Source organism: Podarcis erhardii, assembly GCF_964252035.2.
Source record: "Podarcis erhardii genome assembly, chromosome: 3".
Taxonomy (NCBI): Eukaryota; Metazoa; Chordata; class Lepidosauria; order Squamata; family Lacertidae; genus Podarcis; species Podarcis erhardii.
In genome coordinates, this window is record NC_138507.1 from 106,510,987 (window position 1) to 106,530,657 (window position 19,671).

At 43.3% G+C, this 19,671-nt stretch overlaps 1 protein-coding gene across 6 annotated transcripts in view; it reads left to right on the forward strand.

Annotated features, from left to right (window-relative positions):
- The window catches only part of ANAPC1 (anaphase promoting complex subunit 1), a 62,383-nt gene that overhangs the window by 5,953 nt on the left and 36,759 nt on the right, over positions 1–19,671 (forward strand). The window contains exons 7-23 of one of the 6 annotated variants that reach the window (XM_081854440.1): positions 730–803; positions 1,920–2,068; positions 3,235–3,455; positions 4,925–5,131; positions 6,251–6,346; positions 7,233–7,323; positions 7,421–7,486; positions 7,923–8,060; positions 8,808–8,948; positions 9,744–9,804; positions 10,285–10,472; positions 12,955–13,029; positions 14,496–14,761; positions 14,987–15,078; positions 16,974–17,122; positions 18,139–18,217; positions 18,687–18,723. In XM_081854440.1, coding sequence (XP_081710566.1) covers positions 730–803; positions 1,920–2,068; positions 3,235–3,455; positions 4,925–5,131; positions 6,251–6,346; positions 7,233–7,323; positions 7,421–7,486; positions 7,923–8,060; positions 8,808–8,948; positions 9,744–9,804; positions 10,285–10,472; positions 12,955–13,029; positions 14,496–14,761; positions 14,987–15,078; positions 16,974–17,122; positions 18,139–18,217; positions 18,687–18,723 — 2,130 coding nt within the window. The remainder of the gene's footprint in view (positions 1–729; positions 804–1,919; positions 2,069–3,234; positions 3,456–4,924; positions 5,132–6,250; positions 6,347–7,232; positions 7,324–7,420; positions 7,487–7,922; positions 8,061–8,807; positions 8,949–9,743; positions 9,805–10,284; positions 10,473–12,954; positions 13,030–14,495; positions 14,762–14,986; positions 15,079–16,973; positions 17,123–18,138; positions 18,218–18,686; positions 18,724–19,671) is intronic. The other 5 variants (XM_081854442.1, XM_081854441.1, XM_081854445.1 and 2 more) reach the window with 5 other exon arrangements.

Below are 19,671 nucleotides of genomic sequence, written 5' to 3' on the forward strand. Positions count from 1 at the left end.
TTGAAAAACACGCAGGCATCTTTGCAGCAGATTAGTATTAATTTAAAGTACATACAAATGTGTCAGTCACTTAACAGAAAAGCCCCAGAAGCATACGCAGGTATTTGGACAGCATGAATATCTGCAAGAATCAGATTTTTTGTGACTATGCCGTGCCTCATCCTGGAATTGTAACCTGTATCAGAAGAGTGCAAAGCACAACATAATATTAATAGGGCTGTTCTGTTCTGTATATTCTGAGATATAATGTCACACACTTTGCTTATTTACCTATCTTGCTTTTTTGGGGTTACATTTCAAAGTTTCAAATTAAAAATAAATTAAAAGCATAAACCAACTTAAAAACGATTTCTGAATGTGATCCTAACTTATTAAAGTCCACGCATCCAGGCTGTCATATTCTCTGATCTTCCGAGTTGTGGTTTGGAGGACTGGGAATGAGCGTGTCTCCTTCCTGCCTCCCCTTATGTTCCCAGCTTCAGGGGACACTTCCTGGTTTGCCAAGCTACAGTCTGCTGTTATGTTCAAACCTGTTATTTACCAGTTCATGATACATTTAGGATGATGTACTGAGTTAAGACTGTGATCCTAACCATGTCTACTCAGAAGTGAGCACCATTGAATTCAGTGGCGCTTACTCCCAGGTAAATCAGGTTAGGAGTGCAGCCTTTAGTTGCTGCTCTCCGTTTTGCCTGCAGTGCTTAATATTTTGCCCCATTTTCTTTTCAGAGAACCTTTGCCCACCATGTTCAGCATGCTGCACCCGTTAGATGAAATAACACCAATGGTTTGTAAGTCAGCAGGTAAAATATGTAATTCTTAAAAACAAGGAGGAAAAACAAGTCCAGCTGAGCAGTATTCGGAGATGCTTGACTAACGTTTTGCTGGTCCCTGCTTTTGGTGACACTTAGGAATTTGGAACACTAACTGCTTCATCGATTGAGCATTTTTTGCTCTGCTATTTAGGAAAACCAAGCTCGCAGAGCAGCAAAAATCTTTCTAAGTCTTACAATCAAAAAGTCAGGGTGCAAGAGGTAAAGGGATTAGGAGAGAGGAAGAAAAAAGCAAATCAACCTGGGCACTAATTATTAGTTATAAAATTTAGCAGGTCGTGGAAATAGATTAAAGTACAGAGGAAATCCCGGCACTTCCTCTTTCTCTGGAGGCCTCAATTATAGTATTTGCAAGGACTGTAATGTGATTGATTGAGGAGACCAAAATCCAAAAAGAAACCTTTGAGCGTTTATCTTAGTAAAAGACATTTTGCTGAAGATGTTTCAACTCTCTGTTGCATTAATGGTAGTAGAATTAGAAAATTAAAAGGGGGGTGTACCCCTAACAAGCGCACACAGGAGAAATACTTTCATACTTTCCAAGGGGTCAGGACAAAAGACATTGATTATATTTATAAACTACCCTTTTAGACCATTTTTTAAATGTTACAATACAATGTATATGCAACTTATCTTACAGTGCTGAGCTTGTGAACATCTCAGGAAAATGTAGTTGTGATTAAATTCAAGAGGTTAATTCTGCCCTCTAAATTTTAAAATAATCCATATTGGGAATGCCAGGAAGAGGTTTTTGTAATTAGCCTTCTGCTGAGATGTGCCCATTCATTTTGTTAATATATATTATTGGGACTTGTTTCTCATCCTCTAAAATGCAGGTGACTTACTGTACCTTGATAGGGGGATTTTTAATGTTGAAACAGACAGATAAGTCTCCACAGCTGAAAATAACCCAAGCAAAGGCATATTACTACAACCCCACAAGGCCCCACATTAGTTCTGCACCACCACACTCCTGCCTTCTTCATGTTGCCAATGTTTACAATGGTGTGCACATGTTGTTTTTGAACTATGTCTCCTGCCCGGCCTTTTCTCTTAGGTGGCTAACCTGACTTTTCTCCCGCTTAACAGGTTTGTTTGGCTCTGCCAGAGTACAGTATGTTGCTGACTATTCGATGAGAATTGTTTTCCTCAATGCTGAGCCTTCCATCCTAATGACGTACGACGCCACTCAGAGTGTGCATACCATCTGGGCGCTTCGTCGAGTAAAAGCAGAGGTAAGGACCCAAGCGCAGGATCCATGTGGAAATGTTAAAAACTAGGAGGCTCTGCTGCCTTGATCCAATTCCAATACCTCATCCCACCCCAATGACTGCTCTGAAGAAAGGAGAAAAACCTGCGGGGATCTGTGCTGCCACCGTTGTCAGAGGTGGGATGCCTCTGTATGTAGTTGCTCAAAATCCTAAGTTGTGGCACTCAGGTCCTGCATGGAGGCTTCCCATAGACATCTGTTTGCCCACTTTGAGAGCAGGGCGCTGGGTTATAGGGAAGCAAAGATCACCAGATTCTTCAACATCAACTTCGTTGGACTGGTCATGTCGTGCGGATGCCCGATTATCGTCTTCCAAAGCAACTGCTCTATTCCGAACTTTAAAATGGAAAGTGTAATGCTGGTGGCCAACAAAAGAGGTTTAAAGACTTTCTCAAGGCAAATCTTTAAAAAATGTAGTATAAACACCAATACTGTAACTGGGAAACACTGGCCTGTGAGCGCTCCAGTTGGAGCACAGCCTTTACCAAAGGCTTTGAAAACACTCAAACTCAGGATGAAAGGGAGAAGTGTGCTAAGAGGAAGGCATGCTTGGCAAACTGTCGCCATGATCAAATCTCGCCTGGAAACCTCTGTCCCCACTGTGGAAGGACGTGTGGATCCAGAATTGGCCTCCACAGTCACTTAGAGACTCACTGTTAAGGCTGTTTTCATGGAAAACAATCTTACTCAGCTATGAGTGATACCAAAGAAGAAGAAGAAGAAGAAGAAGAAGAAGAAGAAGAAGAAGAAGAAGAAGAAGAAGGGTTATATGGACCTTTGGCTGGATCCAGTAGGGTTCTTCTTATGTTTTTTTATGATCCTGGACCTCTCCTCTCCTTGTTTAGTTGGCCCCTTAAACTTTGGATACATTTCATGTTATTGAGCCTGGATAGCTCAGTGGGTTAGAGCGTAGTGCTGGTAACACCAAGGTTGCAGGTTCGATCCCTGTATGGGTCAGTTGCATCTTCCTGCATTTCAGGGGGTTGGGCTCCTCGGGGTCCCTTCCAACTCTACAATTCTATGTTTCTATGTTTTAAAATTAGGTCTGTACTTCAAGGTATCCTGTTACGTAAAAGCTATGCAGTTTCGAACAACATAAGCCGATTTTTGTTGTTGTGCCCTTCTCTGCAGGAGCAAAGCGCTGTCTTGAAATTCTCCGAGCAGGTGGGGACCCCTCAGTATGCGGCCGCCAGCAGCTCCTTCACAGTCCACCTTCGGAGCCTCTCTAAGGGCGACTCGCCCGTGGCTTCCCCGTTCCAGAACTATTCCTCTATTCACAGTCAGAGCAGGTCAGCATCGTCCCCCAGCATTCACTCCCGATCACCCTCCATATCCAACATGGCAGCTCTAAGGTAGGCTGGTAAGCTTTGGTTGTTGATTTGCAAAGAACTATACGGGGGAACCATGCATGCTACAAATCCTGGCTTACTGAAATCTTCTGCGGGTGGTTGCAGCTTCAGACTCCAGCCTTAAAGGGTTGTGGAGGCCGAGCTCCCGTGTGTTGGGATCATATCTTTCGTAAGCTGAAATGCATTCGCTGCTCTTCAGCTTCCCTAGCAGATTTTAGCCTCTCAGATCTTGTTGGGTCACCAACCTTTCTCTCCCACCGGGGCAAATTAAGACTCTCAGGTGGTATTCAGCTAACTTGGCCTTATTCATGCGAAGATTAGCATGAGTGCAATGGAACTTGCCCATGCAGGCCCTGCACCCTTCCCGAATCTGGTCTGGAGAGTTTGGGGGAATCCCTCAAGCAGATTTAGGGGGCAGTTGGGTGGAGGAGAGGTTTGGAGAATCCCATTCTGCTAGCAGTAATCCTTGCTCTAAGGGGACCCTGCCTTAGTGCTGTGTTGAACACAATCCCCATTTTCACTCTTCCTACATTATGAAACTGTGATAGGGACGTTGCAGTTTCCACATTCCACATTTTGGAAACGCTGCTGTAGAGGTTCCCTGCCCCCTTGGAACGTTAATCGCCTTGTCAATTCCTGGCCCCAGCTGCAAAGAACATTACCTTAAGAAATATTTCTGTGCTGGCTGTAGGGAGTTGTAATGCAAAACACCTGGAGGTTGGTGAAGGCTTAGGTTGTGTGCTCCTTGGTGTTAGGGGCCTATTGCTTCCTTCTTGCAGTGCTACACGGCCACATTCACACATTCCAATAAAACCTGTTGCCTGTAGTTCCAATTACAGTGGTACCTCGGGTTACATACACTTCAGGTTACACACTCTGCTAACCCAGAAATAGTGCTTCAGAACTTTGCTTTAAGAACTTTGCTTCAGGATAAGAACAGAAATCGGGCTCCGGCGGCGCAGCAGCAGGAGGCCCCATTAGCTAAAGTGGTGCTTCAGGTTAAGAACAGTTTCAGGTTAAGAACGGAACGAATTAAGTACTTAACCTAAGGTACCACTATATAGTCCTTAAACAGGATCCTAAGAGCCTGCTCCTCTTCCCCATCACCCCAAGTGCAATCTTCAAGCAGTACCGTACAAACTTAAGGATGGCATCAGTTTTCCGTCCAGGCTGCAGTCTCTTACACTGTGTTGGAAGCCGCTGTGGCTGCCACACAGCTCTTTGGATCCCCTTGCTCAGTGTGGAAAGTGAGGCCAGTATTTTTTTTAATCTCCATATCATACACCCTGGTGCCTGCTGAAAGATAGCCGCTTTCCAGAAGCCCATGAGTTCATAGTTGAAGATCTGAAGTGGAGAATTAAAACATAGACCTCCTCCTCTCTTGGAAGTGTGAGCACCTTGGCTTTCTGGTGGAAAAAAAGGGGTGTTGGGCGTGTAACTCATCACCGGGGGAAATGGCTTTCTTTTCACAGCCGATCTCACTCCCCGGCCCTAGGGGTGCATTCGTTCTCAGGAGTGCAGAGATTCAACTTCTCCAACCATGCACAGTCTCCCAGGAGACACAGTGCCTCCCATTCTCCAAACAGTGCGATGGACTCATTCTTCGCCCCGGAAACGGAACTCATTGTTCCAGAGCTTTGCATAGACCATCTATGGACGGAGGCCTTCACTACCACAAGGTTTGGAATAATCCTATCTATTCAGCAAGGGGTCTGAACAGCAGGGGACTGCTTTCTCTTGAGTGGGGCGTTTTATTGTTTGTAAAGTTTGGAGGATAGAATAGCATTGCAAGTATGTGTCTGAACTGACGTGCCTGTCCGCCGGTAAAAGCAGTGTTAAGAAGCTGAGCGTGGTATCCACCCGGAAATGTTAAAAATTAGGAGGTGCTGCTGTTTTGATCCAGTTCCATGCCTCGTCCCACCCCAATGGCTGCTCTGGAGTAAGAAGAAAAAACTTGGGGAGATCTGTTCTGCCACTGCTCCCAGAGGCGGAATGCCTCTCTGTATGTTAGTTGCTCGAAAGCACATGTGGGTGGGGGTGCTATTGCCAGGGTCAAGCAAGATTCATAATGGAGGATCTCATGTCATATTTTAAGTTATGTCAGCATTTTATTTATTTATTTTAGAGTATTTGTACCCCACTCTTCAGCCAGAAATGTCTCCCACAGTGGCTTACATTAAATCAGAGCAAGACATTCCCTATCCACAAGCTTACATTATAATAAACAAACAAATTAATAAGAATACAGCACACAAGGGAAAAGGAACAAGGAGGGAAGAGGAAACTCAAAACTCAGGCATCATACTTCTGCCATGATCTACCGTAATAAACCAAAGAAAAATTTCAGATTGACACAAATCTATTCGCAATAGATGTCTGCCACATTCACACTGTACATTCAGAACAGCGTGATATACCATTTTGGGCAGTCATGGGTTTCCCTAAAGTATTCTAGGAGCTCTGGTTCATTAAGAGTTGTTGGGGGAGACCCCTGTGACACTACTGTGCTTGACCGTATCTCCTATTGTTTCGTTCTTGATGCATTCCATTTCTTTCAGTTGTGCTAGAAGAGTTAGTTTGCTCTGTTAGGAAAGGATTAGTAAAGCTCACACCCAGATTGCAGACTGCAAAACTCTGATTGTGCAAAATGGATTCAGAAGTGAAATAAAACGGGGAAGATTTTCCTACGCCTAGGATTGCTCTGTTAGGGAAGCATAAAATAATCTACAGTTTAATTTGTAAACTTTATTTGAGTAAGCTTAACTTTATTCTTCTTTTGATTATTTGAATATTGACAGAGAGAAGAATTCTCAAGCTTCCAAAGTATTTATTACGACTGACCTTTGTGGGCAAAAGTTTTTGTGCTACTTAGTGGAGTCCCAGCTACAGTTACGGTAAGTGCATTTTGATATGTGACTTTCTCGAATTGTTGTCTAAAATACTGGAAACATAACCAAAAGAGAGCTGAATATTATTTCAAATCCCAATTTTAGCATTCAGAAAGGGGACTCATTCGCATATCATGGTAAATGAGAAATATCACAGACATACGAGAGGCCCCATCAGTATTGGCATTCCGCTGGCTCTTGTTTAGGCAAGCTTTCCCCTGAACGTGAACTTCTGATCTTAATGCTTTAACTGTTTTTAAACTGTTTTAATTGTCAGCCTTTTTAACTGACTTGTATGCATTAATTTAAAATGTTTAAACGCTCTGATGAAATTGTTATTGTGTATTTTAATTACGTAGGAATTGTATAATTGATTTTATACCATAAACTGCTTAGAAGCATTTCGCCACACAAGCAGTATGGCAAATAATAAGCCATTGTTAATTGTTTACCACGAGCACTTGGTTCCGACTGCTTCTCAGTTTTCATTTCCTATTACTCATCATTTTCATTTCTATGCTGGAGGGCTCTCCAGAGGTGAAGCAGCTCCCCCTAATGATGGTTTGTCAATTCAGACATGCAAAAATCATAGAAAGTACCAACCGTCATATTTTATTCTCGTTTATTGTCCAGTTACAAACCACGGCTTGCCATTTCGGATATGGAATCAAAAAGTTTCCTTTACCAAGCTTGGGTTTGATGATGAAACCGAGTTCCTCTCTAAACGTGGCGCTTCAAGTCAAGCAGCAGCATTTATTCAATATTTATGAATAAGGATTACTAGCCTTCCCAGCTGGCAGCCATGATATTTTTTGGAAAACTGCAGTGCAAAAATAATACTGGAGAGATTTCTTTGTATGAGGTTTTGCTTTTTTCCTCCCCTGGTGTTTAGCTGTGTAAAGTTTCAACAGAGTAACGACATGTCGCAGTTGATCTTTGGCTCTGTCACCAACATCCCGGCAAAGGATGCAGCTCCAGTGGAAGTAAGTATGAGAGTGTGCAGACAGGCTTAAGGCCACTTGATCGCATGTGTTCATATGCCAGCGAATGAATTTACTCTCTTTCTTTTGGCCTTTACAGAGCATTGACACAATGCTGGTTCTGGAAAGCAATGGAAACTTAGTCCTGTACACCGGAGTGGTTCGGGTAAGTGTTTGTTTTATAGTGTTCATTTCATAAAATGTATATGCTACTCAGTTGCAAACCAAGCAAAGAAACCTCAAAAACTTTTCCTCTAGCTCAGGGTTTCCCAAACAGCTGTTTCTGGACTACAATTCCCATCATCGACTGGTCCTGCAAGCTAGGGATGATGGGAGTTGTAGTCCAAAAAACAGCTGGGGACCCTAGTTTGGGAAACCCTGCTCTAGTTTGAGGGTTGGCAACCTTTTAAAGTCCAAGGACTTTGTTCCCTTCTGGGGGGGGGGGGAGCAGCTAGAGGCAAAAGGTGGTTATTTATTACTTACAACTAAATGCTAGCATTGCATTCGTTGCTAGGCTTGTCTTTTTAGGGACACTTTGGACTTTAAAAGCTCTCTCTGTCTTGGAACTCTACTTAGCTTCTTCATTTCTCGCCCATTACAAGGTAGGAAAGGTTTTTATACCTGGTTTGCCAGCTCCGTCACTGACGATGTCCAATCAGATGCCTCGCCCCAGCACCCCTCTGGACAATGCCAATACTCCTTCCAAGCCCTTGAACAAGCACCTTGGACCCTTAGATGAGGTGAGGGGCTCTGCTGTTTCCTATGTGGGTATATAGATCATCACTGTCACTATTGCCCTGTTTGTGTTTGGACACAGGATGGGGACTTGTGGGGAGGGCTCTGGGGAGAAATGAGGCCCACAAAAACTAGCCACGTAAGGGTCAGGTGGAAGGCTTTAAATGAAAAGTATGGTTCTTGGCATTCTGCTCAGACACCACGGGTTGCAGACACATGCTCTGGAATTCCCAATTCTAAATCCTAGTTTTGACCTTCATAGTCCTTTAGAGTGGGCAACGAAGTTAGCTGAAAGCTCACCTTCTCCCACATATACCTGCCTGAACCTTGAGATGCTTTTCAGAAGCCCAGCTCTGGGTGACTTTGCCGAGTGAAAGGAGACTTGTAGCAACTAGGAAGAGGACCTGCTCCATGGTGGCCCCCTGATGGTGGAATGCCCTCCCCAAAGAGACTTGCTTGCTACTTTCTTTATGGTCTTTTCAGTACTATGAAAACCTTTTTGTTCTCCCAGGTCTTTAAAAATTGCAATCTTAAGGCAGTGAGTGTTAATCCATTGTTTCTGTCTGTTGTGATTTATTTCTGTATTCGGTGTATTTAAATATTGTAAACAAACAAACAAATTGTAAGGAAACTGTAGTCGCAGCTCGATTCATATCTTTCTGAACCTGCTAAGGAAATTTGTTTTGTTGTATCCTGAATCTGGGCTGTTGAGAATAGTGCTAAAAGATTTTAATATTTGCCCCCCTTTTAAGCAGGGAGTGTTGTCCCCTGTTCCAGAGCTGAGGGATTCTTCCAAACTTCAAAATTCATCTTACATTGATGATTGCACTTTTCAGCAACTTTCAACTTTTATTCATTCTGTGAGAGATCCTGTCCAGAACAGAGTGACTCTGGTAAGTAGTGTTCTGTGGATAGAGAATGAGCTGACCTCAGTCGAGGCACAGTGTGGCACAGTAGTTGAAGGGTTTCCAGCTTGGTTCTGGGAAACGCAATTTCAAATCCTTGCTCATCCATGCATTAATCTAAAACTTAGTCCCAGTGTTTGTGAGCTTTGTCTCTCTCTTTCTCGTTCTGGGTTTAACAAATACAGTGGTGCCCCGCAAGACGAATGCCTCGCAAGACGGAAAACCCGCTAGACGAAAGGGTTTTCCGTTTTGGAGGTGCTTCGCAAAACGAATTTCCTGTGGGCTTGCTTCGCAAGACGAAAATGTCTTGTGAGTTCCTGCGTTTTCTTTCCCTACCCCCCCCCCTTTTTCTAAGCCACCAAGCCGCTTATCAGCTGATCTGCTAAGCCGCTTATCAGCTGATCCGCTAAGCCGCTAATAGCGCTAATCCGCTAATCCGCTAATGGGCTTGCTTCACAGGACAAAAAAACCGCAAGACGAAGAGACTCGCGGAACAGATTCTTTTCGTCTTGCGAGGCACCACTGTAAACTTTCTGGTTCATCATTTGTTAGATCTCCAAACCACAGTTTGCTTGTTGATGAGCAGAGAGAGTTAGACCCTGGTGTTAAGGATCTTTCCTTTCCACCTTTTCTTATATTTTTCCCTTTGTGGGTCTCTTGCCAAAAGAAAAAGACCATGCTTTTGATTGTCCATGGGTCTCTTGATCATGTTAACCAATCACTTTAGTTTATGTGAATGGCATACGCTAGATAATTCACCTGTTGTTGTTTTTCTTCTCCCAGGAGCTCAGCAGTGGCTCCATGGTCAGAATTACCATCCCAGAAATTGCAACTTCAGAATTAGGTATGATATTGAATAATGATACTTTTTTTGTTCTTGCTTGTGAGCTCTCCTCCCCTCCTCCCCCCATTTTGTCTCACCAGTGACATAGAATCAGCAAATTAAAATCCAAGCTCTGAACCGGTGTAGACTTAACTTAGATTGGACTCAGAGTATAATTGCTTGACCAATTATCACTTCCGGGTCTCTATGCCATGATGAGGAGAACAGGACCAAGAGAACAAAATTAACCCCATCGTTTCACAGCTGATTCCTGTAGGCTGGGGCACAAAGCAAGTCCTTTCTGGATGTCCATGAGTTCTCATGTTATGAGAGAGGGAGGAAAAACTTTTCTCTATCTGCTTTTCTCCATTTTTATAAAATTTGATGGTGTCACACTGGGCCAGGGTGTAAATGGCTTTCAAGTCACAGAAATGGATTGAGTAGCTCAATAACCAAACGGTAATCTGAACACTTCTTTCTTCACCCCTTTACCCTAAACAGTCAAAAGATGTTTACAAGGCATTAAGTGTATACTGCCCAGAGAACTAGCCGTGCAAATGCTCGTCAGGTGGTACAATGCCTACAACGCACCGGGCGGACCAAGTTACTATTCAGAGTGGAACTTATTTGTTACCTGCCTCATGAACATGATGGGCTACAACACGGACAGAGTGGCCTGGACTCGTAACGTAAGTGGCTTCTGCAGCGACGTCACTTGACTTCTCACCAACAGCTTAATACTAAGGCGTCACTCGAAGGGTGGGAATTCCGTGAAACAAGATTTGGAATATACTATAGGCCCTATTTTTAACTATGGAAGCTTGGCAGGAAGGAATATGATTATCGTGGGGTTGGAGCTTCCCCGAGATCTGGTTTTCAACACCAAAGATTATCGAAAAGATCGGCAGAGGGGACATGAAAGAGACTTAAGAGCCTTGGACTTAAGATCTCCGGGTTGATGGTTTTCCGAGATTGATGGAACTATTGCTAGGGGCCGAAACCGGGGAGGGCATCTGGCGGAAGAAAATTGGGAATTTAAAGTGTATATAATATAATTTGTTTTTTTTTCCCTTTTAATCAGAGATGGGAAAATCGTGGAATGGAATCTTTTTTGACCCTAGGGGAAACATCTTAAGAATAAGTACAGATATATAAGTTTTAATGAGAAATAAGATTAAATAAAGTAAAAGTGGATGGTTATTTGGTGAAAGAAAGAATGGAAAATTATAGTATATTAAGATAAGATATAAGGATAAAAATAAGATGAAGGATTTGTTGAAATATCTATATGAATTAGAATATAAAGAGGGGAATTATAGTATGTTAAGATTAATTATTAGGATAAAAACAAAGTTGGAAGGATTTGCTGGAATGTCTAATTGAATTAGAATACAAAAATGGGAGGCGTGAGGAAGTCAAGGAAATAAGTGAATGTAAGTAAGTGAGTTAAAGGTTTGACTTGTTTTTTACTTCTTTTTTCTTTTTTCTGTTTTTTGATGATTTTTTTTATATGTACTGTTTTTTCTTCTTTTCTTCGATTGTTTTCTGTTTATTTTATTTTTCTGTAACCTTTAAAATCTGAATAAAAATTTATTTAAAAAAAAAAAAAAGAAGGGTGGGAATTCCACCATGTGCTCTGAAGTGTTGGACTACTGCAGTGTGCACTTTGAAGGTGACTCGGAAACTGCAACTAATCCAGAGTGCGGCAGCTAGACTGGTGACTGGGGGCGGCCGCTGAGACCACATAACACCGGTCCTGAAAGACCTACATTGGCTCCCAGTACGTTTCCGAGCACAGTTCAAAGTGTTGGTGCTGACCTTTAAAGCCCTAAACGACCTTGGCCCAGTATACCTGAAGGAGCGTCTCCACCCCCATCGTCCAGTCTGGACGCTGAGGTCCAGCTCCAAGGGCCTTCTGGCAGTTCTCTCACGGCGGGAAGTGAGGTTACAGGGAACCAGGCAGAGGACCTTCTTGGTGGTGGCGCCTGCCCTGTGGAATGCTCTCCCATCAAATGTCAAGGAAATAAACAACTACAGTGGTACCTTGGGTTAAGTACTTAATTCGTTCTGGAGGTCTGTTCTTAACCTGAAACTGTTCTTAACCTGAAGCACCACTTTAGCTAATGGGGCCTCCTGCTGCCGCTGCACCGCCAGAGCCTGATTTCTGTTCTTATCCTGAAGCAAAGTTCTTAACCTGAAGCACTATTTCTGGGTTAGCGGAGTGTGTAACCTGAAGCATATGTAACCTGAAGCGTATGTAATCTGAGGTACCACTTTTAGAAGACATCTGAAAGCAGCCCTGTTTAGGGAAGTTTTAATGTTTTATCACATGATGATGATTCTGCTGAGAGCCGCCCAGAGTGGCTGGGGTATAAATAATAAATTATTATTACATTATTATTATTATTATTATTAATCCAAACACCTTCAAGCTGTGTAACAGGCTTTCTGCTAGTAACAAGGTATTGCTGAGATAATGTATTCTGTCCCTTCCCTGTACTTCTTAGAATTAAACTATATATACACAGAATATACACAGAATATATACACAGCATGGTTCCCTTGATTTTGGGTGCCCTCACATCTTACTAGTTATTGCTTGGCTCTATATAATAGTTCAATATACCATATATACTCGAGTATAAGCCAACTTTTTCAGCACATTTTTTATGCTGAAAAAGCCCCCCTCAGCTTATACTTGAGTGAGGGTCCTTGTCGGTGGTGGTGGAGGAGGAATGAGCAGCCTGAAAGCAGCCCTTTGGAGCTGCTCCTTCCTCCTCCGCCGCCTTTGTTGGTGGCCTAGGTAGGCAAGGGAAGAGGCTGGGGTGGGGAGAAGTTTGTGGTGTGGTGAACTGGCTTATACTCGAGTCCCCAGTTTTTTGTGGTAAAATTAGGTGCCTCGGATTATATTCGGTTCAGCTTATACTCGAGTATATATGGTAGATCTTAGAGCAGGGACAGCCAGTCTCCAGGTTGTATGGGGCTGGTGAGAGTTTTAGTCCAAATCAGGGACAGGGTTCCAGGTAGCAGAGGCTAACGCAAAGAAATAATCACAATTGTACGTGGAACTGTTGCACGATCAGCTTTGCTTCTTCTGACAGAACGATTCCTGTAATGTATGAAAACTGAAATTCAGTGCCCAGTTTGATGATTTATTTATGTTTATTTCAGCTTGATTTTGAAGGCTCTCTTTCTCCAGTCATTGCTCCCAAGAAAGCCCGGCCGTCAGAGACGGGATCAGATGAAGTAAGGGAATAATTTATCATTTCCTGAGCAGCTGGAGGATTTTTGTGCATTCCTCTGATTCGGGAGCTGCTGCTTCCTAGACTTGTATGGCGCTTAGCTAAAAACACACACACATTTGCATGAACTTGTTTGGTGTTATGTGAGCATCAGGTGTGCTCTTTTGACTTACAGCAGGGGTAGGAATTGTAGTCCCAACACTTCAGCCACAACCTGGTGTTTTGGACTGAAGGCTGACTCCACAGGTCTGCATATCACTTGACGAACTTTGATGATTCAACATAAAAAGCTCCCAGAGGGATAGCCACAAGTAAAACCATGGAGAGTGCAGGGGCATCTTTAAAAGACTAATAAATGTACTATGGCATAATATTTTGTAGACTAGAGCCCACTTCATCAGATTTGGAGTTGGGTTTTGGTACAAGGTAGCTCAGATTGTTAATGGTGGCATTGAAAAAAGTGTTTCTCGTGTCCCATGAGACCAGGGCCCTGCAGGATTTAACCTCCTTCCGCAGGGCCTGTAAGACAGAGCTATTCCGCCTGGCTTTCAATCTGAACTTAGCCTGATCTTTTATTCCCCTTCCTTCCCTCCCCCTACCCTTTTTATGAAGATTTCCCGCTCTAGGATCCCACATCTAATTCTCCCCTGGTCTCCTCACTGGCCCAAATAGGACTAATTTAGCCAGCTAGCCCTGGTGATCATCTAATGTTTATTGGATGGATTTCCCCCTTAAATTGATTTTTGAATTCTGAATTTATTGTTATTCACATTTTATACTGTTTTTTTGTTGCATCAATTAAGTGTTTTAAATTTGTTGTTAGCCGTCCTGAGCCCAGTTTTCTGAACCGGGAAGGGCGGGGTATAAATAAAAAATTATTTATTTATATTGTGTTTGGGATCAAGAGGTTTAGGCTAATAACCAAAGCTTTGTCTGCTCTCTGATATCTATTTGACACATGCAAATGATCACCATTGGTGCGTGTTTCAGAAGCTGACTAGGCAACATTTCTTTCTGATCTCGCAATATGAAAGACATTGTTGTGGATGCCAGTTTCTGAACTGTGCTAGAGGATCTCCTTAAATGCTAATGAGCAAGCAAGCAATGTCTTGACAAAATAAGCTCCAAAATAGGCCACATCAGGAGAGAAAGATCCTGTTGCAATAGGCATATTCATATTAGCTCCTGCTAAAAAAAACATTATGCAGCAGTTGCCTATCAGAGGCCACAGGATTATGTTTGTTAAAACCAACAGCATGTTAATAAGCATCTTTTTAGAAACAGCTTGAGAACTGTAAATGCTGCCTATAAGATCGCACTGGTGATCTTGTTGTCTTTGGTGTTTTTAACTCCCTGCTTTGCATTCTTCTTTTAAAAATGCAAAACACTCCCTCCACTATATAAACTAAAACAATTTAGTATGCAGGATTGTCTCATGTGTCCTTTCTTCTTTCCTTTCCTTTAATCCAGGACTGGGAATATCTGCTAAATTCTGACTATCATAAAAATGTTGAGTCTCACCCTTTGGCCAAAGCTCTACGGCTGGATCCACTGGAAGTGAAATCTCCCAGGGACAGCCTCTCGCCCAACCACAGCTTGGATTCCACCACCCTTCTCTTCCCCCACATCCCAGCTATTTTCTGCGTGCTCCACTTGATCTACGAGGAGCTCAAGCTGAATTGCTTGATGGGCGAAGGGATTCGTTCCCTCGTTGTCCTTCTGGTTCAGCTGGCAAGGTATGTCCTTGTGGGTGTGACCTCTGGTCAGTGGTGTTTCCTGGCAGCAGGTCGGAGGATTTGGAGTTGGGATTTAAAGCACATCTGATCTTTATTTATTTTTTTACAAATTTAAGTAAATGGAGTGAACAGGTGAGTGTTTAGAGAATAGTATAGAGAAAAGTAAGAGGTGACACCATCAGAGTTTATAACTCTGTGCACTTGTTTATTATTTCCCCCTTTTAGGGACTTGAAACTGGAAGCTTATCTTGATTATTACTACAGAGACTATCCAGTGCTTGTAAAGACTTCCAGCCAAGCCTGCATAATTGATCCAGGTGCGTTTCTAGAGAATAGCTTGGTTTGCTTTGGAGAAGAACACTCGTATTAGTAACTGTGTCACTAATCTACTGTGTGTTTAGAAGCCATGCTGCCAGACTCTGATTGTGGAGCTGTTACAGTGGTACCTCGCAAGACGAAATTAATTCGTTCTGCGAGTTTTTTCGTCTTGCGATTTTTTCGTCTTGCGAAGCACGGACTTTGGAAAAGTTTCAAAAATCACCAAAGTCTTCAAAAACCTCAAAAAAGGCTACCACACCCCTGAATGCACGGTTTTAAGACAAAGGAAACAAACTTGCAAGACGTTTTCGTCTTGCGAAGCAAGCCCATAGGGAAATTTGTCTTGCGAAGCAACTCAAAAAATGAAAAACTCTTTCGTCTTGCGAGTTTTTCGTCTTACGAGGCATTCGTCTTGCGAGGTACCACTGTACTAAAGTGCAGTCCTAGATCTGTTTAGCTTTCTCCACATGCAGTATACAATCCAGTAATAGCATTTATTTTAATGAATCCCAGAACTGGAAAACAGATTGCCAATGGTTCATGGTCCTTATAGTCTCTTACCTAGTCCTCCGCAACAGCCTTCTTCAACCAGGTGCCCTTCAGGATGCTTTGGACTACAACTCCCATCAGCCTTTGCCAGCATGACTGATGGGAATTGTAGTCCGAACCATCTAGAGAGCACCGGGTTGACCTAGGCTGCTATATGGCAATCACAATTAACTGTGGTACTAAATTCTATGCATTATATTTATTTCAAACAACTTGCCCTTATTAGAGTTTTGTCATATATATATATATGTGTGTGTGTGTGTGTGTGTGTGTGTGTGTGTACACACACACGCTGTTGTTTGTGGCTGAGAAGAAGTCTTCTTAACAAATACACATTTTTGGAAACCAGAGGCAGTGTCAATGGATGCTGTTTGTGAAGCACTTAATTCTGCCCCCAGAAAATAAAAAATATATTTACCGTAGACACCAAAGTTCCCTCAATGTTGTTATGTGCATCCAAATTCTCCAGGCAGTGAGAAGTATCCAAGGTGCTCAGGACTTACTTGGGTTTGGTTTTCTTTGGCCCAAGGTCGCTGTGTTTTAGTTTGCAAATATGCAGGCTAGAACATAGCTCAGGAATGGGGAACCTGTGACCCTTCAGATGTATTATTGTACCCCAACTCCTATCAACCCCATGTAGCCTAGCCAGTGGCCAGAGATAGTTGGCACCATAATCTATGTACGGGGAACATGGCGAGTTCTGGATGCTTTAGACTACAACTCCCTCGATTATTAGCCTTGCTGTCTGGGGCTGATGGGAGTTGAAATAGAACATCTGGAAAGCACTGGTCCCCCATCTCAGCTACATCTTGAGGGCAGGGGACCCCAAGTTCCCCAGCTCTGGCGAAGGAGGTTGTTAGCTCTATATGAATGATTTAAAGCTGGTCTGATAGCATTAATCCTATACGGGTGGCGCTGTGATCTAAACCACTGAGCCTCTTGGGCTCGCCAATCAGAAGGTCGGCAGTTTGAATCCCCGCGACGGGGTGAGCTCCCGTTGCTCTGTCCCAGCTCATGCCAACCTAGCAGTTCGAAAGCACGCCAGTGCAAGTAGATAAATAGGTACCATTGTGGCGGGAAGGTAAACGGTGTTTCCGTGCGCTCTGGTTTCCCTCATGATGTCCCATTGCGCCAGAAGCAGTTTAGTCATGCTGGTCACGTGACCCAGAAAGCTGTCTGTGGACAAATGCTGGCTCCCTCGGCCTGAAAGTGAGATGAGCGCTGCAACCCCATAGTCGCCTTTGACTGGACTTAACTGTCCAGGGGTCTTTTACCTTCTTCTTTTTTAGAACCACCTCCGTATTATTAAAATGGCACACCTGACCTGATACTTTGTATGATTCAGCCCAAACAGGTTTCATGCATCACCCTTCCTTTTTTTCGGCTGAACCTCCGAGCATCTTTCAGTGGCTGAGTTCCTGCTTGAAGGGAGACAGTGTGCCGCCCTACCCCTACTTGCCTGGAATCTGCGAAAGGAGCAAGCTAGTGGTGCTGGTATGTGCAGACAACGCTTGCAGAACTGGCACTGCAAATAGGTGTCGGCATGCTTCGGCGCATGTTGTTGTTGCTTATTAAATTTGTATACCACCCTATACCCGTAGGTCTGAGGCGGTTCACAACACAAGGTTACAATATATAGGCAAAAAATGCATAACAAAAATAATTAAAACAATTAACGATATTAATGTGTACAAAATAATAAAAAAAACCATACTTCCTAACAAAAACCCCATACCAATTCCCCCCCCAGCCTACAAATGCAAGAATCAAAATTAACATATAGCATTTAAAAACAATTTAAAGCAACAGCTTTAAAAAAAAAAAATCTAACAGTAGTGGCCTTTAGCTAGTACAGGGGTCAGCAAACTTTTTCAGCAGGGTGCTGGTCCACTGTCCCTCAGACATTGTGGGGGGCCAGATTATATTTTGAATTTTTTTTTTTAACAAATTCCTATGCCCCACAAATAACCCAGAGATGCATTTTAAACAAAAGGACACATTCTACTCAGGTAAAAACATGCTGATTCCCAGACCGTCCGCGTGCCAGATTGAGAAGGCGATTGGGCCAGATCTGGCCCCCAGGCCTTAGTTTGCCTATGCATGAGCTAGTACTTATATTAGAATACAGGTCTCCCTGCAGATAATTACATTAACTATATCCAATTCTGTACAGTTTATATACTGAAGCCAACAGTGAGCTGCACTCCTAGCATTTCACATTCTTAGCAAAATCGTTGACTTTTTCAGCACAAAATCTTTACAGCAACTTGTAGCTTCACTCTTTATCTTCAACTTACGTTGCTCATCCTCTTACTCTAAATCAAGGGTGAGGAATTGCTTTTATCACAAGGGTCACATTCTTTGACGGGCAGCTGGGCAGGCAGGATGCAAGACAATAGTGAGGGGAGCCAGAGGCAAAAATTGCCCAGCGCAGTGGATACGACTCTTAGGTTTGTACAAGTTGAATCTACTGGATCTTTTGTAAAAGCGAATTTCTTTCTCCTGAGCAGAGTGTTGTGCTGTACATCCTTGGCGATGAAAAAGCGGTTTTAAATGAGGCCTCCAACTATTTGTCCAGGATAACTACAGGTAATACATTTTTTGAGGCTCTCCAATGCCCATAGGGATGTTCATTTTGTTTTGCTTGCTTTAGTTACCTTATTTGTATCCCCGCACCTTCAACGTATGTTTCTTAGGTTCCCAGGTGGCTTACAGAGCTGTAAGAAACAAAAAGTGCAATTTACTACTACTAATTTAAAAAAAAGAGAGAGATTGTACAAATTAAGAGCAACAAACCAAAGCAGAGAGTCAAACCAAACCATTCATAAGCTGCTTACTTTAGCAGTTCTTAAAAGCCCACAGAAACAGGCGTGGTTTTGCCTGGTGCTGAAATGACAGCAACAAGTTCTCCACGTGGGCCTCCCGGGAGAGGGCATTCCAAAGGAGAGGAGCCACCACAGAAAAGTCTCCCTACCCTGTTTTTTTGCTGCTTGTTTTAATCTTCTCAAGCAAAGGTAAGAGTGGTGCCTTTTCATTCTCTCTCCTTTCTTTTTCTTAGGGCAGCGAAAGCAGCAAACTGAGCTGGAGGAACCTCGGTATGTTAATTAGTGAATGGTGTAACGTTCCACTTGGGAGCTATCGTATTTTTCCGTGTATAACAAACCTCCTATTTTTAGGGACTCAAAATTCAGAAAATGGGGGGAGATTGCCCAGAGTTGTTGAGCTTTTCTTGGGGGGGGGTGCCTAAAAACGCTCACCGAAATGCCCATCGCTCACCCCAATTTTAAAGAACTATTTAAACGTAAAAAACCCCTCATCTTATAAACAGAAAAGTACGATATTCTGGTGCTCGCCCTTGCTTGCTATCTCCTCCCTGAGCAATACGAAAACTACTCTCTCGGTTTATGGCAGGCATAGGCAAACTCCGGCCCTCCAGGTGTTTGGGACTACAGTTCCCATCATCCCTGACCCACTGGTCCTGTTAGCTAGGGATGATGGGAATTGTAGTCCCAAACATCTGGAGGGGCGGAGTTTGCCTATGCCTGGTTTATGGGTTCTGCTCAATTCCTGCCCTTGGAGAAGTCTTATTTTCCCCCAAAGGACCTCTTTCCTTGGCTCTTTATGGTCTATTTCCTGAATTGCCTTAGTTTTTCAGGGAATTTTTCCCTAAGAGCCAGATGGGCTACACCAGTGAGAGAAAGACCCTGTTGTGTTGCAGTAGGTGCATTCTGATCCGCACTGGCCCCACTCCTGCTGCTTCCTTCCTTTCAGGCAGTAGAGGGGCCAAGGCTCAAAATCTGTCTGGAAACTGTGGCCACTCACTGTGGAACAAATTAGGGATTCGTAGGAGCAGATGAGGACAACAGTCACGTCTCCTTCCTCCTATGTGAGGAATATTTTTCAACAGGAGGGCCACGTTCCTCCGTGAGGAACTTTCTGGAGTAAAATGGTATTCTGGTAGTGAGTGGGGCCTGAGGCAAAAGTGGGTAGGGCAATGGACAGAGGAGCCAAGTTCTGCCCAACAGTGGCGGGGTGGGCGAAGG